The sequence below is a fragment of the Astyanax mexicanus genome, chromosome 11 (genome assembly GCF_023375975.1).
Source record: "Astyanax mexicanus isolate ESR-SI-001 chromosome 11, AstMex3_surface, whole genome shotgun sequence".
Taxonomy (NCBI): Eukaryota; Metazoa; Chordata; class Actinopteri; order Characiformes; family Acestrorhamphidae; genus Astyanax; species Astyanax mexicanus.
Window position 1 is genome coordinate 39,026,496 of NC_064418.1, and position 27,137 is coordinate 39,053,632.

At 36.6% G+C, this 27,137-nt stretch overlaps 1 protein-coding gene across 1 annotated transcript; it reads right to left on the reverse strand.

Annotated features, from left to right (window-relative positions):
* Positions 1-928: 928 nt before the first annotated feature.
* On the reverse strand, positions 929-25,164 carry LOC103029218 (lactase/phlorizin hydrolase). The gene is made up of 17 exons (XM_022680187.2): positions 24,482-25,164; positions 22,249-22,319; positions 21,038-21,121; positions 19,489-19,582; positions 17,746-17,824; positions 15,781-16,471; positions 11,907-12,552; positions 9,497-11,056; positions 8,445-8,713; positions 7,126-7,416; positions 5,756-5,954; positions 4,378-4,580; positions 4,167-4,273; positions 3,924-4,055; positions 2,812-3,035; positions 2,171-2,407; positions 929-1,280 (listed from the first exon to the last, which is right to left on the reverse strand). Exons 1-17 carry the CDS (start codon positions 25,119-25,121, stop codon positions 1,066-1,068), a joined length of 5,742 nt encoding a protein of 1,913 aa, XP_022535908.2. The 5' UTR covers positions 25,122-25,164; the 3' UTR covers positions 929-1,065.
* Positions 25,165-27,137: the final 1,973 nt, after the last annotated feature.

Consider the following 27,137-nt stretch of genomic DNA (forward strand, 5'->3'; position numbering starts at 1 on the left):
CCCAGCTACCAGCAAAAGCTGGTGTTGAGCTGGGCTGTAGTTTTTGCAAAAAAAAAAAAAAAAGGTAATGGACAATGGTCTTATACCTCCACCTAGTGGACATCATAAAATATGACATTTTATTTACTGGCTGAGGAATTCACAGGAAGTAAATTCCACTGGTCCGTGGAATCCAGGGTCGCACATTGAAATGATTTACAGCTAAACCTTCACAGTCATGCCAGGATCAGATGAGAAGCCTCTGAGCTGCTCTTTAAACACATGCGCTTACTGTAGTAGTAATACTGTCAGCAGCTTATACAGGGAAAAACACAGCATTTCAACCTGAATAAACTGACATGCCTGAAGTTATGGGACAGGATTATATACTTTAACTTGATTGTAAATCAGTGAACTGAACTTCAGTCTATCCTTTCTTTTAGGAAACTTTACTTAATTTCTGCATATAATATTACCTAATTACAATTACTTAATTTATACAATATTATTTAAAAAATCCATGATCAATAATATATAATATTTTTTTTAATATATATTTTTAGTTAAAACACATATTACACTGTCTCAACACATTGATTCAGCAAAAATAAATTAAGTTTACTAAAAGAAAGGATTGACTGAAGTTCCGTTTAGCCTGATGGTGGGTGCCAGATGGATGGGACATACCATATTTTTCTATTGGTTCCAATGATGGGGCATTATTCACCACCTAGTGTTGAGGTGGAGGGTGAATGAGGGTCTCTGCCGGTTGTATGAGAGAACCACTGCTAATTTGCTGTCATTTGCACTCTTTCCTGTTTTAAATAAAGTTCGCTTTACTGGACTATGGCCTGGCCTGGTTACTCCACCCCGGGTGACTCTAACTGGTAAGGAAAAATCAGCTAATTATTTTTTCTCACATTTTCTATTTAAAAAAAAAACAATATAATAAGGTATATATTTTTAATGGCAAGATTCACAAAAAAATATGCCAAGACTATTAAATATGGCAGGGCATGACTGCATTGTATCTGAGGGCTTAATTTCCAGTTGAGACGACAAACAAATCTAAAAAAAAAAAAAAAATTAAAACTTCCTCTCAAGAGCTATGTGCTCCTCTGAGAGATGTTTTGATCTCTTCTTCACTTTAATACACTGGTAGGTGATGATGGCAACTGTGATTACGCCTGCGATAGTGAGACTGAAGAGGACGTAGAGCGCCACCTCGGCATCAGGAGCAGACACTTCCATACCCAGAAAATTTACCGGCATGGGTTTTTCAGTGGGAGGAAGTTTCGTTGCTGCAGAAACAGAGTGGACAGTGGGACAGTGTTAGGGTCATTATCAGAGTACTTTGGATCTCAAAACAAAAAAAACAAAAATATATATATATATATATGAATAAAAAAAGTATATATATATATATATTAATTCTTAGACACATTTAAATAGCTTAATATATTTATTAAGGTAGCTTAATAAGGAATTAAATTCTTAAAAAATTAACCATGCAGCTCTGCAGACATGGCAAAAACCTGAAAACTATATAAAATGCACAAAAAGTGCTTTCAAGCTCCACTAGGTAGGATTGAGATTTTGTGCTCGTGGGCTCCCCCTACAGTTGTAGAGTGTAATAAATGTTTCAGGCGGATTAGTTTCTTTTTCTTGTTTTCTGGCTTTCACAGACATATTCGGTCTCTTTCCAGCTTCTGCCAGAGTGTCTGTGTGTTAGTTTGTAAAGAATGAACCAGTAGTCCTTGTAGAACTGTTAGAACTAAAGGTCGGAAAGCAGGTCGCAGTTCTCGCGAGCGTTGGTTGCGGCCGCCTCGGAAAACTTACAGAGTCTGGTTTGAGCTCAGAGGAGCTCCGGCACGAGACACGAGAGCACCGCTATTCCTCCTATTACACCTCAATGCAGCGCTGCAGTGAGTTTCAAGCTGTAATTTTACTTCTTTAAACAGATCAAAAATCAAGGAAATCCTACCTAGTGCTCTAATTATTTGTAATAATATGTCAATTCAGAGTAACAAAATTGAAATGTATTGTTAAACAGTGTTTTCATACAATTTAAACAACTATGCTGCAGATACAAAAGACGTTATATCGACACTGCACAGTGGAGCAGTTTTAATGTAATGACTTATATATATATATAACTATATAAAAATGCTCTAATGAAACCTGTGATTACCTTCAGGTTCCAGAGTCTGACATTCATGGGGTCCCTGGCTAGGATCTGGGAAGCCGTTGCAGTTGATGATGGTAGCGTAGTGTGTGGCAGATTTCTTGGGGATTCGTGGCAGAGATGGATCAGAACGGTTAACATAGAAGAGGCCAAATTTCTCAGCAAATCCAGTGGCCCACTCCAGATTGTCCATCAGCGTCCAGGCGGTGTAGCCACGTATGTCCACGTCATCAAGCAAATAAGCTAAAAGGTAAAACTAGCATCTTTAATATCACTGAAATCCAACATTTCTACTCATTATAACATTGATTTCTGGACAGGGTTAACATCTAGTTACAGACTATGATACATTTTCCCACCAACATCCTGAGGTCACAAAAAATCTTGTCACTGAATGCAATCAATTCCTCACAGCAATGTTCCAGAATCTAGTGGAAAACCTTTCCTGGGCAGTAGAAATATTTACTCAAACAAAAGCAGGATGAGCTATTTTTTGATACCCTTGGTTCCAAAAAAAAAAATTAAAAAAGGAGGTGTCCCAGTACGTTTGTCCATGCATTGTATGTACCCTCTTTTTTCCAATAAAACACTCTGTTCACAAACTTCCCAGACATGCTATCTTGAATAAAAGTAAACATTAGTTTTACCTTTCAGAGCCTGGTTGATGTAGTTTTCATAGTAGTGAATTCTGTGAATGTCATTCAGGTCCATATCGCCTCTTTCAGAGATGCCGTTCTCTGTAATATAGATGGGAGGGTTTCCGTACTCATTCTTGATGAAGTTCAGGATTGTTCTGAATCCAGGTGGAGTCACTTTCAGCCAGGAAGATCCAGAGTCCAACCAGGAGCGGTCATGAATTGTCCCTGCTCCCCTTTATTAGAGGAAAGAGGAAAGTATAAGTAATGGTTAGCAGTTTTTGTGTTAGGGTTTGTGTCAATAGGTAAAGCAGCAGTCCCTAAGATTTGTTTCTTTTAAATCGAAAGAAGTAATTTTCATGAATTAGGAAGGGCATAATATTCTAATTAATGGTATTAGTGTCTTAATATGATCACCCCTGCAATATCTAAATTACCAGCAGTCTGGTAGGTTTGAAGGATGTAATTGCTCTTTACATTTTGACAGTATTTTATAACTTAAACAAAATGAACAGAACAATATACTCAAAACAGAATTTCACACAGCAATTTATTTACATGACCTTTCATTTGTAATTACACATTCTTACCAGAGAGGTAAATTCCCATATCTTACCGTATTTTTCCAACTATAAACTATTCCAACTAGCGCACCGTATTATAAGGCGTGCCATCAATGAAAGTCTATTTTCTGGTCTATTTTCATACATAAGGATCACCGGTTTATAAGGCACATTAAGAGTGTTACCATGTTTCTCTTCTAATAGGGAAGCTGGGGAAGCGCCTAAGTAAAGAAAACTGTAATTCTTAGGTTCATTTACAGTACATTTAGATTCCCAACATTTCTTCTAAGGGTGAGTTTTTTAGTAAAGTTTCTCCAGCAAGGCTGGGTGCAGCAGCATTAGCATAAGCCACTAACTGCAGCACTTGTGGGACATAAATGCCACCAGATAGCGCTAGACTGAGGAACCCTAAGTGTTCTGGTAACCCAAGGCATCATCAGCTAGCCGTTCGTCCCATGCAGCTTGTTTTAACATGGCAAACATGAAGTCTGATATACTCACCTTATAGTCCGAAAAATACGGTACACACCATCACTTTAAAAAATGCAATGAAACCATTACCTGTCTGCATCATAGTGCTGAAGATTTTTGTAATCCAGGTTGAAAGCCAAGATAGTGGTGTAATGGTTGAATCCAAAGTAATCATAAGTGCCTTTTATCCTTTTCACTTCTTCAGGGGTAAATTCTGGAAGACTGTTAAGACATGTAGGTTTAGAATGAAATTTTAAACAGATCTGTTTGGATGCAGGCAACTGTTGGCTGTAACTGAATTGAAATGCTTCACAAAAGGGAATTGTTTGTTACCGTGATTTGGCCTGACCAGCGGCCAAGCTTCTTTCTCGTATTCTGTTCTTCATCACATCACTGTAATCTCCATTAAACACAGGGTGAGCAAACCAGCCAATCTGGAACTGCATTACGACAGCAAATAGCAAAGAGCTTCAGAGATTAAACAGAACATCACAGATTTCACACAGGTTTGTGTATTTGAGTATATTATATTATAAGTTCTTACCTCCACAACACGCCTGGCTGCTTCATAATCCTCTTGTTTGTAGGGGTTTCTAGGCTCCGCCCAGTCTGAGTTTATGGTGATGCCGACAATCCCACCTTGAGTGGCACGGTACTTGTCGTTGTATAGGTGCCAGGCTTCAGCGTGGGCTTTAATGAGATTGTGGGCCACAATGTAGGGTGCTGTACCAGGCCGTAAACTTATGCCTGAACAGAGGTTGAGAACCATTACTTATATTATCAGTGAAATCAATACATGTTAATATTTCATGTCTACTGTCTGTTGATGTTGCACAATTAGTCTACCTTCATAGGGGTTCCATGACACATTTATAAGCATTGTAAGCAATAGTGCATTTACAAAGCAGTATTTGGATATTTATGAGCATCTTACGCCATTACTCAGAATAATACATAGAATGCTATACTAAATAGAGAACATTTTAAAGATAAATAAGTGTTGAACACTGTATTAAAACTTCATGGATACTATATATAAGAGGGAAATACAATTATTTAAGGCCTAAATGAGCACTCCTAGCACACATAATGAACTATATTCATTCAAAAAAATAATTTATAAAATTGATATATACTGTTTATTAATGGGTGTGTGTCTTCTAAACTCACAAAGCCAAAATCACTTAATAGACTTAAAGCCCCACTAGGTAGGATTTCCTTGATTTTTAATCTTTTTAAAGAAGTAAAATTACAGCTTGAAACTCACTGCAGCGCTGCATTGAGGTGTAATAGGAGGAATAGCACTTCTCTCGTGTCTGTGCCGGAGCTCCTCTGAGCTCAAACCAGACTCTGTAAGTTTTCCGAGGCGGCCGCGACCAACGCTAGCGAGAACTGCGACCTGCTTTCCGACCTTTAGTTCTAACAGTTCTACAAGGACTACAGGTTCATACTTCACAAACTAACATACAGACACTCTGGCAGTAGCTGGAAAGAGACCGAATATGTCTGTGAAAGCCAGAAAACGAGAAAGAGAAACTAATCCACCTGTAACATTTATTACACTCTGCAACTGTAGGGGGAGCCCACGAGCCCAAAATCTCAATCCTACCTAGTGGAGATTTAACAGACAAGGTTAAAGAAAATGAATAATATATATATATATATATATATACATATGAGGCTCCGAGTGGGCCAGCTGACTAAGGTGCTGCCACTATGATCAGAAAATTGCTGGTTCGAATGCCGGTCATGCAGCTTGCCATCAGGTGCATAAGCTATTATATATATTTCTAAATAGTGCTTTATAAATACATTAATAATACTCCTCAAATTAGTTCACTCTACTCACTGTACTGTACTCTTGTAATCTGTCTATAAACAGATAAATAAAACCTGTATGTAACTGTTAATCATTACTGTACCTGGTGCAGCAGTGCCATAACCATGTCCAATGTTGGCAACATTGTATGGCTCGTTAATTGTGATCCAGAACTTTACTTTGTCTCCTAAACTTTTAAAGACAACGTCGGCGTAGTCCTTAAATCTTTCAACGATTGTGTCGTTCTCCCACCCGCGAACATTCTGCAGAGCCTGAGGGAGGTCCCAGTGATACAGTGTCGCCTGTTAGCATGGAATAGAGGACAGTATGGTCATAGGTGCAATGGCAAGCTGTCCTGTTTAGTGACAGATCAGGGCTGCAGAATGAGAGCATGCATTTTAAAGCTTCCTACGACTACATTTATCAGAAGGAAAGATTGTCGTGTGATTTTAGTCACTTACCCAAAACAAGGAGGTGCTTATTTACTTACTTATTTAACTAACTTGCAATCACAACTAGTTTGTTTAAACCCAAAGTTCTTTATTGACACTAGGGGTGTCACAATTTCGATATTTTATTTTATCAAGTCAAAAAGATGATTGACGATCCCTCCCTCTAACCTATGCAAGCACGCGTGCGCTACGCAAATGGCGCAGCACACTGTAGCCAACGCCGCGGACATTGTGACTGCTCAAACAGCAACCCTTCCTCCAGAGAATGTGGACATTCTCATCTTCTTAAAGAACTTAAAAAAATATAAAAATTGTTTTTTCTAGCCTCAAATATGTTTCAATAAATAAGTTTTGGTACTTTAAGGAGCATCTTTCTCTCAGATAAAAACTTGTCATTCTCAGGGACCGAGTCTTATTTTTCATGTTTAACTGTTATAGTAGGATAGAGTTCAGTTTGTTAAGGCTCTAATTGTTCTATTATTTTGTACATGACTGTTCCTGTATTTTTTATAATTTATTTTGTTATGTTGCACATTGCTGTTTTAATAGTGCACACTGCTGCTACCAAAACAAGCCACTAGATGGCATTACATATATATCTTAATTAAACTATTTAAATTTGACCTTTAGTGCCTAATGTGGTGTATTACAGGTCACTTGTATCACTTCGCATCACTTATATCAAGCCCACCTTTTGAAATAAGATATTGTAAATTTGATGAATCAAACCAATGACTGACCATAGACTAATCTAAAACTGGCATAGGCCTCTCTGCTGTAAAAAAAAAAAGAAAAAAGAAAAAAAAAATCGAGAATCGAATTGAATCATGACCCTAAAATCGGAAATAAAATCGAATCAAGGGCTTAGAATTGTGACACCCCTAATTGACACTAAGTTAAGTTTAGGTGTCGTAAATTAGGCAATGTTTCTTATTAAAGCAATTTATTGCACATTTATGCAATTACATGTGTCTGATCATATGTATGTCTGTAATCTATTAATATTGAGTTTTCTGTTCACCTGAGGCTTTATGTTGGCTTTCAACAGTGCGTCCACAAGCCGATGATAATAGTTCAGTCCTGCCTCGTTGATTGTGCTTGTAGTCCCATCAGGCATGATTCTCGGCCACGATATGGAGAAACGGTAGTGGCTGACCTTGAGCTTTTTGAGCATTTCAACATCTTCACTGATTTTGTTGTAGCTATCACAAGCAATGTCTCCAGTGTCGTCATTTCCCACTCTGAGAGGCGTATGAGCAAACGTGTCCCAGATGCTCAAACCTTTCCCATCTGCTCTCCAGCCTCCCTCGATCTAAAGTTAGGAGGAAAAATACAGTATAAATAAAGCACAGGAAAATTGATAAGACATGCAAGAAAGGCATGAACTGCAACTGCATAATACACTGGCATGCAACATGTTCTGGACAGAAACATGTATCATGTTCCATGACTTTTGCCATGTTCCATGGAAGCTAAAGAATACTGTGCTGTCCTGCCAGATATGCATGTGGGGCATCTGTATTAAATGTGGATTGTCTGTTTGCATAAACAATGGTAGCCAGAAGACATGATCATTACCACTCACTGCACTGTAGGTACACTGTGGGTGGCAATGGCTTCTAAGACAACATCCCAAATATACGTGTCATATGTAACCATCGAGGAAAATTGAGGAAAATGTTATATCCCATCCACCTATCTGACACCCACTATCAGAGCTTGCTTAAAATCCCATAGCTCATATCGCCTTGCCATGAGCACATTGGCTAATGTCTCACTCACAAGATAACACCTCACAGCTTAGAACGATGTTTGTGTTCCAATGCCATCCCCTTATGTAACACTTCATGATTAAATCAATCAGCTCAGAAAAAAATTAAGAGACCACTTCAGTTTCTGAATCATTTTTCTCTGATTTTGCTATTTATTGGTATATGTTTAAGTAAAATGAACATTGTTGTTTAATTCTATAAACTACCAACAACATTTCACCCAAATTCCGAATAAAAATATTGCCATTTAGAGCATTTATTTGCAGAAAATGAGAAATAACCACCAAATATTTTAATCACAGTTTTCATGCATCTTGGCATGTTCTCCTCCACCAGTCTGACACACTGTTTTTGTATAATTTTATGTGCCACTCCTGGTGCAAAAATTCAAGCAGTTTAGCTTGATTTGATGGCTTGAGATCATTCCACATCTTCCTCTTGATTGTATTCCAGAGGTTTTCAATTTGGTAAAATCAAAGAGACTCACCATTTTTAAGTGGTCTCTTATTTTTTTCCAGAGCTGTATGTATTTAAATCTTTGCACAATACTATTCCATGATTAGTTTACCTGGTAAGATGCTGTAGCTACACTCCATGCAAATCCTTCACGGAAGTGACCGTACAGAGGCTTCTCCTCCTCCGGCAGTGGAAAACCGTTGTCTCTCATGACTTTGTAGTAATAGTGAGTACTGCGTTTTGGAGTCCTTGGACGATCGGGTTGTTTGAAATCCACATGGTGAAGCCCAAAGCCAACACTGTAGCCATTAATCCACTCAAAATTGTCCATGAGTGACCAAGCTGTATAGCCCTTGAGGCGTACTGCATCTAGGTTGTGTGCTAAATGAAAATAAAAAAAGAGCACAAACAAAATCTCCTATTGAACATTTATTGCTTTAATTTGGAGCTTTCGGCCATCTTGGTTGTACACTGCATCTAGAAGGCACCAATGTGCGATCAAGGTGGGCTGTAATGGTGGGTAACCATTTGGGAAGCCCAATTCAGGGTCCAGGCCACCCTGGAACCCGCTTAGTCCATGTTTCACCCATGTAATCTTGACATGAGCAGGTTGGCTGGGATAAGATAAAAAATACTCACAATTTTCGGAACTCAGCTGCCTTACTTTTTTTTTAAGTAATATTTTCTTTAAACTTGAGTTAAATAAACTTAAAACGTTAAGCATCAATTCAATTAATCAATTCAATTTTTTTGTTATATCAATTAATTTGTACAATAAATCTACATTTTGGTTTTGTTTTACTAAAATATACAGTAGATATAAAATACTCATAAACACACAGCCAACAGAGAGTTATGATCTCACCTATAACTTTAAGACCAAGTTTGATCTACAAGTTTACGTAAGGTAGGCTGAGGGGAATGACTACACAATGAAGGTAAGTGTCAGGAACTGGGGGATAAATCTAGTAAGCAAATAGATGGTGCAACAGACTAATTTCAGGTATCGTGAGCTGATTCAACTCAAAGGTTCCATTTGAATGTATACTTTTGTGGTTGCAAATGTTTGGAAATATCTATTTTTACATAAAATACAGACTTAAATTGACTTATTTGAGTTCAAAACAAAGTATGGGTATAGGACACTTTATGGTATCACTGTACCTTTGAGAGCTTCATCAATGTAGGTCTTCAGGTAGAATATCCTGTCGGTGTCATCCACTGTTATGGACGTATCTGTAGAGACTCCATTCTCTGTAATGTAAATTTCAGGGTCCCCATACTCCTCCTTTATCCAGTTGAGGAGTCTCCTCAGTCCCCAAGCTGCTGCCCTCAATTCCTTCATCGCAGTGGCTTGAGAGTCTGACACGTCGTCTGCAGCAATATCCTGATCGTACTCATAAGATCTGGGCGAGAGCCTGGCAGTCACATGACGAGCCTGTCTGGCACTGTAAGTATTGAGGCAGAAGACATCAGCAGTGCCTTGGATGTAGGCCTTCTCTTCTTCGGTAAAAGTGGGCAACCTGGATTCTGCCAAGCCTTGAAGTTCACTCTTGTTGCCCACCTGCCACTTCATGGCATCAGGATAGTCTCCGTTCTTAAAGATGGGATGGGCAAACCATCCAAGCTGGAACTGGAGGGCCCTGTCAGCAGCTGCAATCTCTCGAGGTACGTTTACATCCAGAGGCTCAATCCACTCAGTGTTCAGACTAATGGACACCAGCCCGTGTTGGGTTTTTCGATACTTATCATCATATGTGTGATATGCTTTAGCATGAGCCTTTAAAATGTTATGTGTCACCCTATAAGGAGCATCACCAGGGCTCTTGATATTAGGAGGAACTATACCCGGTCCATAGCCTACCCAAGAAGTTACAAAAGGCTCATTAAAGGTCATCCAGAACTTCACTCTGTCTCCAAAGGTTTCATAGCAGAAGTCGGCGTAGTCATTGAATATTTCAATCATAGCAACATTGTCCCAGCCATCAATGTCTTGTAGAGCTTGAGGGAGGTCCCAGTGGAAAAGTGTTACCATTGGCGTGATGTTATTTGCTATGAGACCATCTATGAGTCGATTGTAATAGTCAACCCCCTTCTGGTTTAGAGACGTTCTATAACCATCAGGGAATATCCTGGGCCAAGATAGAGAGAACCTGTACGCTTTCACTTTAAGAGCTCTCAACATGTAGAGATCTTCTTCCAGTTTATTATAGCTATCACAAGCCACGTCACCAGTGTCATCGTTTTTGATGCTCCCAGGCGTGTGGGTGAAGGTATCCCACACACTAGGTCCCTTACCATCAGCGTCCCAGCCACCTTCGATTTGATATGCTGAGGTTGAAACGCCCCATTGGAAATCTTCTGGAAAAGTTCCATAGTGATAAAGCTTTTTCTGGAATCTGGATTGTGGTGAGAACTTCTCCCAAACAACTTTAGACTTTGAAGGGACTTCAGATGGTGGTAGACTGACACGTCTGGAACTTTCCTGGTACCTTGTGGCAATGGTCTGTCCAGAAGAGGTCACTGTTTTCTCTCCGAAACCGTTTCTTTCAATGACCTGAGAGAAGTAGTAAGCTGAAGCTTTTGGAGTTCTGGGTCTGTCGGGATCTTCGAAATTGACGTAATGCAATCCATATCTTTCACTGTAGCCTTGAGGACCCTCAAAGCCATCGATCAGGGACTGTACTGTGAATCGCTGTACAGCAACACTGTCCAGGAGAATGGCTGTATTGACAGATTGAGTAGAGAGGATTAGACTCCTTAAAAAGGACACACCTTTATTAGCAAATCAGTTTTACCTATTCTAAAACATGTAGAATATTCTTAAGAGTCCTACATATATAAGCCCAAATCAATACAGTACAATAACTAATGCAGTAATGCATATGTTTCCTTTTATTCTTACTTTAATTGCAGACAGTATAAACCCAATATATTTCAGGTGTTAGTATTTGTCCCATTCTTCCTGCAAACATGTTTTAAGTTGTGCAGGCCAGTCCAGTACTCATACTATCTTCTGCTGCAGCCACGCCTTTGTAATATTTCCTTTTAGTCTTTAATATGGAGCATATGGCACCCATTTCTTCCAAAAAAAGATCTGGAATATTGATTGACCTCACAACAATACACATTTATTCAAGATGAATCACTGTCACTTCAGGACATAAGGTTAACATAAGTTTTGCTAAGTAAATGCATGTAACTCTGTATTGAAGTGCTTGACAAAGGTATATATAATATATAAATTCGATACTGATTTTGTACCAAATCATGATTACAAATTACATAATTTATTTATTTTTTCCATTACAACGTTACAATTTGTTTTTAGAATGTGTTGCTTTAAATGCCTGAAATGCAGGAACTGATGTACATTAGCAAAAGAAATGATTAGAAAAAATACATGAAATATCTTTGGTTAATATTGTCTGCAATTAAATAAAAATATAAAAAATGTAAATCTGTATTTCTTTTCTTTGCATTTTTCTTACTGTCCCCCATATTCTAAATGGTTGTGGGTGATAATGCATTCATCCAAATCAGTTTTATTGTTTTGGCTTTATTAATAAATTACCTTTCATTGCCTCGTTGATGTACGCCTTGAGGAACTCTACACGTTGAGTGTCGTTGAAGATATCACTACTATATTCTGTTGGCATCCCATTTCCAGTGATGTAAATAGGCACTCTGGCCACTGATGTGAACTCCTCATAAATATAATTCAGCAATCGGCGAAGCCCCCATGGCACAGATTGGATTTGGCTTGATGCTGTTGTTGGCCACGTTGAGTCAATATGACTCTCAAAGTCCCCGACACTGCCTGGTCCTGCGACACAGCTTCCCCGGCTCTCGTTGATGAGACGGGATGTGTGGTGATTTATCCCAAAGAAATCAGCCGTGCCTTTAATCCTCCGCTTCTCATCTTCTGTAAACACTGGAAGAACAGCTAGCTCTGCACCACATCTAGTGTTCTTCAGCTCGATCTGTGTTTTCAGCAGCGCAGGATAATCCCCATCTACAAATATGGGATGAGCGAACCATCCCAGCATGAAGGTCAGGTAGCGTTCTGCAGCTTCTACATCCGGGGGACTGTCAAGGTTATGTGGCTCTGCCCAGTCTGAGTTGAGAGCGATGCCCACTTTCCCATCCTGCAACTTTCTGTATTTATCATTGTAGACATGAAAGGCCTCTGCATGAGATTTTATTATGTTGTGTGTCACCTGAGATAAACAAGCAAACAAACAAACAAACAAACAAAAATGCTCATAATTACGTGTTAATAAATATTTTATTACATTATATTTTAGCAATACTGCAGTAAAACAAAAAAAGATTTTTTTCAACTCCTTTTAATATTTATCATATTTATAAGACTTCAGTCTACAGAGAAATCATCTGTTTTTCCCAGTCTGATCACTTAAAATTTTCACTTTTTTCATTATTTTGTGCTGTACATGAGTCCACCCTTTTATAGTAAGCTGCACAACAGAGTGGACAAATCTATCAAATTGATTGCCATTTGATTAAATGGTAGATGTTTGTTTCAAATGTACATTTTTCTAAAAGAATTTTAATTACCTTGATACTTTACCACAGCAGAGTGAACAGCTTAAGCTTTATCTTAGCCAGGTATAAAAGACTTTGAGAAGTACAGGTGCATCTCAAAAATTTGAATATCATTGAAAAGGTACTTCATTTCAATAATTAAGTTTAAAATGTGAAACTCTTATATTATATAGATGTATTTCCCACAGAGTGATCTATTTTAAGCGTTTATTAGGGTTCAAGCACCGAAGGTGCGTAGAACCCTATTGTTTTTGCTAAGATTTTTCTTCTTCTTCTTCTTCTTATTATTATTATTCTTTTTCTCCTGAAAAAACAGTTGTGCAGCCTAAACCGTAAGTCATAGAGAAATGAAACTTGGTAGGTAGATGTAGGATCAGTGCATCAGTGGTGGCGCTATAAACAAGGAAATTCATTTTTCACAATTTTCTCAATAACTCAAAAACCATAAGACCTACATTCAAAATTCTTTTTTTGGTGGATTCCTTGGGTCAATACCAACAACTTTCCAATTTGGACCATGCACTTCCGTCCATATAGATTTTTTGCTAATTTGCATAATATGCAAAACCTACTTTTGCAAACTAGTCCTAGGAATTTTGACCAATCCTGGCATGTTTGGTATCAAAACACTCGTGAGAGCATGCGCTTCAATATTCATTAAGAAAAAGTTGAAATATGTAAACAATATGGCCGCCATATGCAAATTAGTCCTTCCGGATATATGCCCCATTCACTTCAAGAGGTAAATTTGGAGCACTGTTTCTCAGCAACCGTGCAACCTAGCAAGTTGAAACTTTGCATGCAGAATCTATCATACAGCCTCTAAAGGATGTTCAAAGGGCAACTTAATCAATCAACATGGCTGAACACCATCAGCCAATCAGCATTCAGCAGACATTTTGGCAGGCTGAATGTTGCCCAATCTGGATGATATTTGGCAGTTATGTTCAGGTGGAGACACTGTAGTGACCTGCAAAGTGCTGAAACAATCCGCCCACTGGGGGGCGCTGTTCCAAAAAAACGAGTATATGTCAATCATGCTGTACTATTTTGACATCTAATTGTTTTTGCCATATTTAGTACAGTGGCTCTGACAAATTTCTCAATACAACTATGTTTAAAAAGTGCTTTGTTCATTCATAATTGCTAATTGTTTGAAAATAGCTATATTGAAACTACTCTCTGGATATTTGGCCTATCACCTCCATTTCAGTCTTGCTGCACACTGTAGAGTCTCTAGGTAAATGTTCATTAAAAACATTTGTGAAAATTTCACATACAATACTCTCCAGGCATCAAGCAATCTGTGCGTCCTTGGAATTTCTAACCTAAATTGCTGTAACTCTGCAGTATTTGCTGTAATCTCACAATGTTAAAGACCTCTGTACAATATCACTCTGATGAAGCGCCATTTAATACAGAACTAGATTAAGAATAACTTGACATTACATGTCATATCAGAACATTCACTCCTTTGTGCCTCTTCTCAACATTAATAACAGGTGAAAGACTTTTGATCGTTTCTAAATGTGACAGAATGTCTCCAATTGTGTTAGACCTTCTTACACATCACCATCCTATGCTCTAGTAGGCACCATTGTGCTAGTTGGTGCTTGATGAAGCGCCATTTAATTCAGAACTAGATTTATAATAACTTCGTAATTACATGTCATATCAGAACATTCACTCCTTTGTGTTAATTTAAACTTGTTTGGTCAAACATTTCAGCTTGTTCTGCAAAGGTTCAAAGGTCAATCTGAATACCACTTTGTGAACATTCTGGTTGAAGCCACCTGATCAATACCAATAACAAGTAGACACCTTTTGACTAGTTCTAACTCACTTAATGAATATCCTACAAAGTTCACTAGATTTACATGTGAATTTAAGCACTGATCAGGTTGAAAGGCCTCTGCTCAACATTAATAACAGGTGAAAAACTTGATAATTTCTAAATGTGACAGGGCATCTCCAATCATATTAGACCTTCTTACACATCACCATTCAATGCTCCAGTAGGCACCATTGTGCAAGTTGGTGCTTGAACCCGATGATTGCCGCTTGCGGCTATATTTTCTTTTATTGTTGATAATCCTGGCTTACAGCCAATGAAAACACAAGTCAGTGTCTCAGAAAATTGGAATATTTTTGGCAGTGTGCCAAGTCCTGCTGGGAAATGAAATCCGCATTCATAGAAACAGCACTCAACAGTCTGCTATTTTAACTCATGATATCTTAACTCATGGTGACACATACTGAACATACAAAGTGCATCACAGGACAGTTTATGAATGTGCCTTTGTGCATTTGATCTTATTTACAGAATGCATGAGTGCTGGCTTAGTGCTAGAGTTAAAATTAGCTCAGCCGTTTAATAATATAAATGATTCGATGAAATGTTTTATGATCAACAGAACTAGTTTTGACCCTAATTCTGGAACAAAATGTTGAAATACAAGTTATTAAATTCCTGTTGTGTCATTTGTGTTGCATCAGGATTTTAACCTCAAAATATTACAGTCATGTGCCCACAGTAAGAAAAAAGCATGAATGAGCTGCTCACTCAGTTTTTCTGATGTAATTTTGAATTTGTCATTAATATTTAGAAGTGGGTCTGGGCTATTATAGGTTAACCAGGCAGCACTGCGGACATGGCAAAAAAAACAAAAAAAACACCATGGCTTCAAATAAAACTGTATAAATAAAGTACTTTAAAATGAAGCTAATTTATTTTTCTCTATAGTTGTAATAAGGTGTTAATTCTGAATAAATTTGTTACACAGTGTTTGTAAAGAAACAGTATATTGAAATGTCTGTGTAATACTAAAACATTTACAACTAAAGTTTTAGGTCATAAAAACAAAAGATTCTGAGAGGTTTACCTGGTAAGGAGCTGAAGTTGGGTCCTTAATACCTGGAGGATGTTCCCCTGTACCATACCCAAAGTTACTGATCACCCAAGGACTGCTAAAAGTGTTCCAGGTCTTCACTCTGTTTCCATATCTGAAGAAGCAAAAGTCAGCAAACTCTTTGAAGATCTCCACAATGGAGCTGTTGGTCCAACCTCCATAGTCCTGCAGAGCTTGAGGCAGGTCCCCAGAATGTAACGTGACTGTAGGTTCAACACCAGATTTGAGGAGTGCGTCGATCAGCTTGTCATAATAAAGCGCTCCCTTTTCAAGCAGACTTTCCTTTGTACCGGTGGGGAAAATGCGAGCCCAAGAAATTGAGAACTGATAGTTAGGAGCGTGAATGCCTCTGAGCAGGTACATATCGTACTCCACTTTGTGGTAGCTATCACACGCCACATCGGCTGTCTGATTATCAGAGACTTTGCCTTCATGACCAAAGCGATCCCAGATAGTTTCCCCTTTCCCATGTTCAGACCAGCCACCCTCCACCTTGAAAGAGTCAGTGGAGACTGCCCATTGGAAGCTATGAGGGAAGGAACCATTGATGAACAGATCTCTTTCAGCTGGGGTTTGAGTTTTGAATTTGTCCCAGACGTTCTGATAAGAGAGTGAAGATGTTCTTTGCTCCTTGTCGTGGGACTTTGAGTCATCAGTCTGCACACTACAACATTTGAGGAATAAAAAGGTACATAGTTTAAAATGCATAAAATGTTTCATTGTTACAAAAAAAATCATACAGTATCAGTCAAAAAGTTGGACAAAAATGTTTTTAATTATTTTTTTCTGCATTGTCGATTAATTATAAAGTCATTCAAACTATGAAGAAAAACATATGGACTTATTTCAAAGTAGCACCTCTTGCTTAGATAGAGACAGCTTAACACATCTTGGCCCTGGAATTCAGACTTTCAGTTAACAGCTGTGCTGAACTTGTCAAAAGAGTTAATTACTTCAATTTCTTGTCTCTTAATGTTAGTTTGAGAGCATCAGTTGTGAAGAGGTAGAGTTATAGGTATACAGTGAATAACCCAAGTTGAGTAATGTTCTAATCAATTTTGTGGAAGAACTACTTACAACTACCTAACTAAGTAAAGAAAACATAACTTTAAGAAATTAAGGTCAGTGAATCAAAAACTGCAGTCGCAAAGACCATCAAAAACGTTATGATGGAACTGGCTCTCATCAGGAATGCCCCAGGAAACACAGGATAAGTTCATTAGCTTTACCAGTCTCAGAATCTGCTTAGTAAGTTACCAGCACCCCAGATAAGAGCCACATAAATGCAGTACCCAATGAGTATTTTGGTTTGTTTAACACTTTTAAGTTTTCTACATTATTCCGTATGTGTTCCTTCACAGTCTGGATGAATTCAGTATTCATTTACAATGTAAGAAAAATAAATTAAAACATTGAATGAGAAGATTTGCCCACACTTTTGACTGGTTTGGTCATTTTAAGAATAGTTGCACCCAGAAGGAAGTGTCGGATTGCAATGCCAGTTGGATGGAAGATAAAATGTTACCAAGAACAAGAATACATTATTAAAATTAGACTGATATGAGCAATACTTGGTCATATTTATTGAGCTACACATACAGAAAAAGTGTGTAATGCATGTCCTGGTTTCTAATGGTGTCCTGTTTTAATCCATCCCATGCAGCTTGAATCTTCTTGCAGTTCCAGCAGACGTTCAATAGCATCCCACTCATTTTCAATAAAAAAATATTTCTGTCAATGTGACTGTCCATAACACAATCTCATGTCAGCAGTATGTGGACAAGCATTGTCCTGTTGGAATATGGTACTGGAATATGCATTCAGAAAAGGCACTGGTTGCAAATTTCACACCTGTTGGTTGATTCCTCCTGAATGCAACTATTTTATTGACAATTAGTGTAAATATTATCCCAGTGTTGTTTTTTTGTTTTGTTTTACCTTTCATCTGTGTGATCAAGCTTCCCTAGGAGGTCAGTGATATCACAGCCAATAAGATGAACTTCTGTGTTTTTCAAAGCTGAAACAATGAAATTAAAGTGTTAAAGTATTTATCTTTATATCTCTTTTATTCCTTTAACATTTGAACTACAGCATAAATCAGGATGGTTATATGTTTATATAGAGCAGCTTTATCAGTAGGGTTGCACAATAAATCATAAATCAAATTATATTTTATTGTTTATGGTGATGTGAAATTCAAAGATAAACACAATGATAAGAGCTGTGATGATAGACAAAATAACAATTGTCTTACAGTAACTGATTGACTGAATGGCCAAAGTGTGATTTGTATTTACAGCAGTGGAGTAAAAATAAAAAAATAAGAGACCACTTAAAAATGATGAGTTTCTTAATGATCATAAGCCAACTGCTTGATTTTTTGCACCAGGAGCGGCATGAAGATGTCTAAAAGCAATGTGTAAGACTGGTGGAGGAGAGCATGCCAAAATGCATTAAAATTTTGATTAAGAACCAGGGTCATTAATATTAAAAAACAAATTTTATTTTTTTAATTTTTGAACTCTTAAAACTTTATGAATATAAACTTGTTTTCTTTGCATTATTTGAGGTCTAAAAGCTCTGTTTTTTTGTTATTTCAGCCTTTTCTCATTTTCTGCAAATAAATGCTCTAAATGCTCTAAATTACAATATTTTAATTTGGAATTTGGGAGAAATGTTGTAAGAAGTTTACAGAATAAAAAAACAATGTTCATTTAACTCAAACATCTACCTATAAATAGCAAAATCAGAGAAACTGATTCAGAAACTGAAGTGGTCTCTTAATTTTTTTTAAAATTGACATTTTTTAAAGTTTGGAAATTCAGGGAAAGTATTTTTGGAGCATAAAACATTTTATTGCTGGGCTTAATTAATATCATTTGAAATGGAAAATGACTGGGATTTGGGACATATAGAACATTGACTTCAGGATACAAAGAGTAAAAATGGAACATTTAGACTAAAACTATGACCAAAATTTACTTGATTTCTTTTTCAAATGGAGAAACAATGCAATGGCATTGTATTTTCCCTAAAAGGGAAAAATACATTAAAAGTAATTAGGCTAAAGGTGATATGTGTGGAGAAAACATACTGTTTTTACACATTGAACCTGCACTTGGTCAATCTGACTACTAAAATCTATTGCAGTTATTTACAGTTTAATTTAACATATAAGAGTTAAATATTTCATTTTACAGGTGTGTATAGTAAAAACTGTTCAGGGGATGTACAAAAATGTTAAACAGCAAAAAAAAAAAATGTGCACATCCAATAAGACATGTTGTATATTATTCATAGTTTATCAGTACTCATTAAACAAATTTAATGAACATTCTAGTTAATTTCTTTTTTTCGTGCAGCTCTGTTTATTAATAAAAACAGGCTTTAGACAGTCTTCAGACAATGACATGCCTAAATATAAACACACAGTGCATGTTCTTTTTCTGTCTTTGGGCTGTCTACAGTTGATCATTACTGCAAACGATTGACCTCTGGAGCGTAAAAGAAAATAAGCACTAAGACTGGATAGATCAGCACTCTGAACCCCGTACAGTTTATGATCTGTTATCATTTTAGAGATTTGTGTGGCTGGAAAATTATCTTGTGAGCAATTGTTACAAGGGTGGATTCCATAAATCACCACACTATAATCATTATGTAGTATTTAAAGACCTTTACCTTCAAGAACGCTGATGAGAGGCTGAAAGCTGCTGTCAGCACAGTTCTTAGTCCTCATCTGATACATCAGAATAGAGCGCTGACCAATCTGCAGCTGAAACCAATCAACACACTATTTATTTCAAAGTGGAATAGACCACAGTTTCCACAAATACATTAAACAGTAATACATTTAATATGATCAGACTAAATGATATTAAAATTCTATTATTTATACTACACATTAAGAACTAGAAAGTAGAAAGTCTTTACTTTTATAAACCTTGCTAAGTGTAATTTTATCTTTTGACAAATAAAAAAAAGCTCTCATTCACTGCTTTTCCTTCACTCTGCCCTGCTCCAACTCATCCCAAACCACCTGGGGTGCATTTTTATATCAGTGTTTCTGAAGGCAAAACAATTTTTTGTCTGCTACCTTGTCACGATACCTGTCAAAATAATTACCAATTATCAATTAATTATCGATTTATCATGCAATAAATGGATGCGACCTCAATAATATTTGATAATTGTAATATCTTCTATTGTGTTTATTTGTATGTTTGTGCACATATATTATAGTGAACAGTATTTTGGCCAGTGATGCTTTAATAAGTGACCAAAGCTTCAATAACTGTGACTCATACACAGAGAGCGCTTTTCCACCAAAAGAACTCTGGTTCTTGAACCAGTTCCTTTGGGCTTATAACCATGGTGCGCTTTTCCATGTGGTTTTATTGGAACCGTCAAAATGTCCTATCAAACGTCATTGTCACGGTTTGCATTGAAGAACCTAGAATTCTTCGTTTCCCTCTGAAAACGAATGTTCCTTGTAACGGAACCTACTTTTGTTGCTGAAATCACGAATAAAAAGGTTTAAAACCAGGTTTGTGAAAAAGAACAGTACCGGTTTCACAACGGTGGAAAAGCGCTAAAAGTGTGGACTGCAGTATGTGAAGAAAATAGTATATACAGCTCTGGAAAAAAATGAGACCACTTAAAAATGAGTTTCTTTGATTTTACCAAATTGAAAACCTCTGGAATATAATCAAGAAGAAGACGGATGATCACAAGCCATCAAACCAAGCTGAACTGCTTGAATTTTAGCATCAGGAGTAAAGGCATAAAGTTATCCAAAAGCAGTGTGTAAGACTGGTGGAGGAGAACATGTCGAGATGCATGAAAACTGTGATTAAAAACCAGGATTATTCCACCAAATTGATTAATTTCTGATCTCTTAAAACTTTATCAATAAGAACTTTTGCGTTTTCTTTGCATTATTTGAGATCTAAAAGCGCTGCATCTTTTTTTTATTATTTCAGCCATTTCTCATTTTCTGCAAATAAATGCTCTAAATGACAACAATCACTATAATTTCTGGGATAATATATTGTCCATAAAAAAAATTTATCGTGACAGGCCTACTTCCTAAATGCCTTGAGTTCCTTAATAGTTTTTAAGTCTATAATATTAATCTACAATGTAACAAATGATACAATTGAGAATAAATATAAATGAGAAGGTGGTACTGTGCTGTAAGAGAATTGTAGAAGATGGACAGGTGAATTACCTGAGTGTCGGTAAGTGCCTCAGTCAGGCTGGTTTTGCTGGTGCAGTCATACTCCATATACACAGATATTAAATCGATATATCTCTGAACAGAAAATAAAATGGTCATTCACAAGAGTAAAACACTTTTTATATACATTTAACCTATAGGAAAATAAAACATACAGGGTATAGTCAAAGGCCACAGGACACCCTTTTATAATAGAACTAAAATATAGCAGCTTTTAAGATGTAGACTAATAAACTATAGACCACCTCACCCATTACTTGCTGATGTTTTCCCGTTCCCTTTCAGTTTCCTTTTTTTTTATTCCCCTGTTTTCTTCTAAAATAAAAGGGTTTTCTGAGATGTTTGACTCCCCAATACCAGGGGTGTCCAAACTACGGCCCGAGGGCCATAGCGCAGAAAAACTGGCAAAAGAGTCTAAAAGCGGAGAGGGTGCGTATTTCTAGCGCAGAAAAACGGGCCAAAGAGTCCAAAAGTGGAGAGAGTGCGCATTTCTAGCGCAGAAAAACGTGGCAAAAAAGTCCAAAAGCGGAGAGAGTGCGCATTTCTAGCGCAAAAAAAACGGGGCAAAAGATTCTAAAAGCGGAGAGGGTGCGCATTTCTAGCGCAGAAAAACGGGGCAAAGAGTCTAAAAGTGGAGAGAGTGTGTATTTCTAGCGCAGAAAAACAGGGCAAAACAGGGCAAAAGGGTCTAAAAACGGAGAGAGTGCATATTTCTAGCGCAGAAAAACGGGGCAAAGAGTCTAAAAGCGGATAGAGAACGCATTTCTAGCGCAGAAAAACGGGGCAAAACAGGGCAAAAGAGTTTAAAAGCGGAGAGGGTGCGCTTTTCTAGAGCAGAGAAACGGGCCAAAGAGTCTAAAAGCGGAGAGAGTGCGCATTTCTAGTGCAGAAAAACGAGCCAAAGAGTCTAAAAGTTGCCGTAATGAAGGAGTTTTATTTTAAGAGACATCATGAAATTAAACATCAATTTGAAAAATCTTAGTTTACACAACACTGTCAAAGATAAAGATAGCTAGTCAAGTAAAATGGTGTGTAAATAAAATAATCAGGAAAATGTATTATTTAAAGTGGTATATTTCATTATTTGTTTTATTACAGAGTCTGTGGCCAGTGACTTCAAATAATTTTCTCCTGCTGGCCCCCAACAAAAAAAGTTTGGACACCCCTGCCCTATACAATATGATATAACTTGCAATTCTTACCATGTACACGGGGCTTACATGGTATAGACCCGCGACATCACTGGCTCTCGCTCCAATGGAGACACGGACATCTAAAAAAAACAGTGATGTCACCAATTATAGTGTTAAATTAATACAAACACACACATCATAGCTGGTTATACAGTAGTAAACATATTAAATAACCTGCATCTATACATTTCTATTCACATTTCTATGAATCTATTTATTACCTCTACAAAAGTTTGGATACACCTTTTTCTCATTCAATGAGTTTTTATGATTTTTGTTTTACATTATATATTTGATATTGAAGACTACATTAAAGTTAAACAGGAACACAAGCAGAAATAACCTGTAAACGAAAAATGTTAAACAAACCAGAATATGTTTTATAGTTTAGATTATTCAAAATAGCACATTTATCTTTGAGGACAGATCTGCACACTCTTTGTATTTTAATCTCAGTGTCTTCATGAGGGAGAGTCACCTGAAATAGTTTTCTCAGCGTCTTAAAGGAAGGAGTTTCTGGAGGTGCTGAACAATAGTTGCTGCTTTTTCTTTACATGGTGAAGCTCCAGCTCATCCCTAATCATCTCAAATCACCATCTCAGTTAATCAGGTTTAGATCAAGGGATTGTGAAGGACTAACACTTTTATTTTACTATGTAATTCCATATGTATATGTTCCCCTTAATAGTTTTTTTGCCTTTCATATTAATTTACAATGTAGAAAATAAATTCAATAAAGAAATAAAGAAAATACATTGATTGAAAAGAGGTGTTCAAACTTGTACAGTCTGGTACTGTATTTCTGTGTTTTGAACATTATATTTGTATATTTCTTTTTTATATATATATTTCTTTGTGTGATTGTAGAGTTATTATGGCATTTCACTACTAGTTAACACTCATTGTTTACACATACTGGTACGTATGTGACCCAGTGCAAAGTCTGAGCATTTTTTATCCCTATATTTTATAAGCATGCAAGACTACACTTAGATTTACCTTTAAAATGACTTATTGAATCCCAATAAACATAGCAGCATTTTTCTTTGCACTTCTTTGCTGCATCATATCTTATTGGTTTAAAAACCTATTAGACATACAGCATTTATTTTATTTTTACCTAGTTCAAAAATGCATTTTCTTATATTTTGTAATGTTTTAATCTTGCTTGATTCCTATGTTGGATTTGTTGGAAGTCTGCCCCCTGAGGGGCGCAGAGAAATGATTTATAAATGAATTAATTAGTAATAAAAAAACAGTTGACAGTAAAAACACTGATGTTGGCAGCTAACAGTATAAAACTCAGTAAATTCAGATGATGGAGACATTACACATTACTCATTAGTGCTTTGTGAATAACTTTCAATTAATGCTTAACCGATTTGAAAATGAAATTGATTTTATATTTATTACCAAAAATCTGCCTTTGTTCTGTTTTGTGTGAAGATTCAGATTGCTTATTTTTCTTGAAGGTTTGCTAATTTTATTGATTTTTTTCTTCTATATTTGGAAAATCAATTATTCTGTTGATGCAATCTAATGACACATCTCACAAAATGTAATGTAATAAAGTTGAAAGTTGAAGTGGGAGTGGCAGAAATGACAGAGGATGGTTATGGTTTTATGTGTTTTTTATTTTTTTATTATCATCATAATAATAATAATAATAATAATAATAATAATAATAATAATAATAATAATAATAATAATAATAATAATATTTATTATTATTATTATTATTATTATTATTATTATTATTATTAATCTCCAAACCATCACTGATTGGTGGAAACTTTACACTAGAACTGTGTCTCTCCACTCTTCCTCCAGACTCTGCTCCCTTAATTTTCCAAAATTAAATTCTATAAAAATGTATAAAATTTTTGGGTTTTCACTGGTGGTAAGCCATAATTATCAACAATAAATAAATGAAAAATAAATAAATAAATAAATAAGATAGACCACTCTATGTGTAATACATCTATATAATATATGAAGTTCATATTTTTTTAACTGAATTACTGAAATAAAGTAACTTTTCAATGATATTCTTTTTTTTTTTTTTTTTTTAAAGATGCACTAGTATTATAGGTAGTTATGGATCACAAACAACATTCCAAATGATCCTGATGCCACTCATAGCACTGATGAGTATAGCACTGGATAGCAGCAGATGTTTGTTTAAAGGGGATAAATATTCCTTCTGTATTAATAAACAACATGCAAATATAAAATATCTTACCTTTAGACATCTGATGATAGATATTATACACCGCTGTGTGAGCCTGCAAGGCGTGGCGTAGCTGTGGTGAATTTTGGAGCTCGTGTATGTGGCTAAATGTCATGTATGTCTTGACCTGATCCTTAAATGTAGTGTGGATAAAAACAGCATAGTCCTGGAAGGCCTGTGTCATGGCAGGGTTCGTCCAGTCTCCATATCTTTGCCTCAGGCCTTCTGGTACTTCAGATCGGTGGAGCTCCAGCAGAGGCTGGATGCCTGAGTCTGTGAGTTCCTTTATGAGGGTCCTGTAGCATCTCACGGTGTCTTCATGGGGCTGGCTGGACTGTCCTGTTGGAAGGATGTTTAACCAGGACAGAGGAACCTTGAAATGGGTCACCCCTCGGCTCTGCAGGTACTGGAAGTATTCTCTGGACAGTGCTGGGAGAGGCTCTCTGCAGTCGAAGACATCTTCGGCAACTGAGGCACCTGAAGCCTGAAAAGTTTGACTGGCAAACGGATTGGTTTTCAGGTAATTGAGAAACTGCTTGGTTAAAGGACCTGCGAAGAGCATGAAGTCCTGCGAAGGTTTCTCATCGCAAGAGCTCCGGGAGAAGCTCAACAGCCACAGAAGAAGAACCGTCCCCCAGCCCTTCATCTTCATTCTGGAAAAGCTTCACCAGAAGATGGTCCTCTGAAAGCCATTTATACACAAATGCACTTCTCAAGTCTGAAGGTGGATTATTGGTTTCATAATCATACAATACAGCAGGTTAGATTGGTATGTTAGACTGTTTAGTGCAGTTAAGGCTGATAACAGCAGATAGACTATGACCTTAGATAATTGATAACGGTCAGTAAGGGCCATATTTAGATAAAACAATGATGACACTTCACACGTAAAGAAGAGCATAAAGCATTTGTTCATTACAGCTTTGTTCTCATAACATCCACTGATCATGCATAACATTATGATCACATGGTGGTAGTGGTGGTGTGTTAGTTTGTGTTGTGTTGGTACGAGTGAATCAGACACAGCAGTGCTGCTTGAGTTTTTAAACACTGTGTTCATTTACTGTCCTCCACTCTATTTTAAACACTCCTATCAAGCTGCTCCACCTTGTAGATGTAAAATAATCAAAGACATTATTCCTATATTCCTTTATCAGTGGTCCCAGAATTCTGCACACAGGATGTGTGCTGTCAAAATTTCATATATAAAATGATCATTCCTCAGTTTTATAGTGATTGTTTATGTTCCTGTTTTTAAACATTTTTGGTATTTGTCAAGCAAACTACACATTCTTAATTCCTCATGAGAATTAAGATATACGGTATATATTTTTTATTTTTTTAAACATACCTATACCCCCAAGTTCATAGTTACTTATTGCTCTCTTTGGTTTTAAATAACCTCTGAATACACTTATATATACACTTAATTATACTTAATTATTTAACCCCCCTTAAAATGCCTTGTCCCATATACAAGTGCTACAAGTGTATGTGATACAAAACCCTTTTTTCTGCAGTAAAATAACTTCTTTACATTCTGAAACTTTGAGGGCTTTTAAATCTTCTACAGGACACTTGGGGAAGCTGCCTGGTCACTCTCTTCTACAATTAATAATTCCAGATCAGTAACAGGAATCAACCCAAATTCTGCATGTTTGAACATAGATTTAAAAACTATACAAACAAAACTAAAGGTTTGGAGGACATGAACTGTTTGATTTGTATTCAGGAAAATATTGATTTAAATTTTTGTTCAGGAAAGAGGCAATTTTATTATTTTCTTCATTATATATATATATTATGTTATATATTTTATATAATATATATATTATATATTTTTACATAATTTAAGCAGCATTTAAGCAGATTCACTTAAAAAATAAATAACATTTTCTTTTACAGTTCTAATCATGCTTCACAGTAATGCTCCTTATCAAACATAAAAGCTTTTTATGTAATGCTTGAATAGAAATCCTCAAGATTTAGAGGTGTCCGCCAGACCATTGACAAAAATCCTGGCCTGTTGAGGGGTTAAAAGATCCATGTCAATTTTTGAAACTATTAGATCTCATACAAAGTTTTTGACATTTAAGTAATTAACCAAAATGTGGCCTATTCTAGCTGACCTCACCCTATATAAATATACATTTTAGAATTTAAACATTTTTTTCAGAATATAATTCTAATTATATTTAAACATTTTTTTTGCCAATTTTTTACATTGTTTTTCTGAAATTAAGGGTATTATATAATAAATATATGTATCCAGCTTTTATTGGAATAACTACAGTCTCTACCATCGAAGGGACCACTCTCATAAGGTTTTGGAGCACTGCTGTGAGAATCTGATTGGATTGGAGTTGGTTCCACTGCTTCACAGCTCAATGCTGGGGAATTTATATTCTCTCAGCCCACGCCTAGAATTGGTCACTGAGACAATAGGCTCCTGTTTATCATCTGCTCTGAAGAACAGTGTTCTATTCTATTGGTAGTTCTTCTCTGCATGGACTAGACAAGCTATGTGTGCAGTGTTTACACATCTGTATCAGTAACATGTGGAGTCGTAAACACTATTCTGATGCGTGTTGTAGCTTGACCCTTTGCCCTGTTGTTAATGGCCCTTTACAAAATAAGGGAGTGGGTCTAATGATCCTCTTCGTACTTC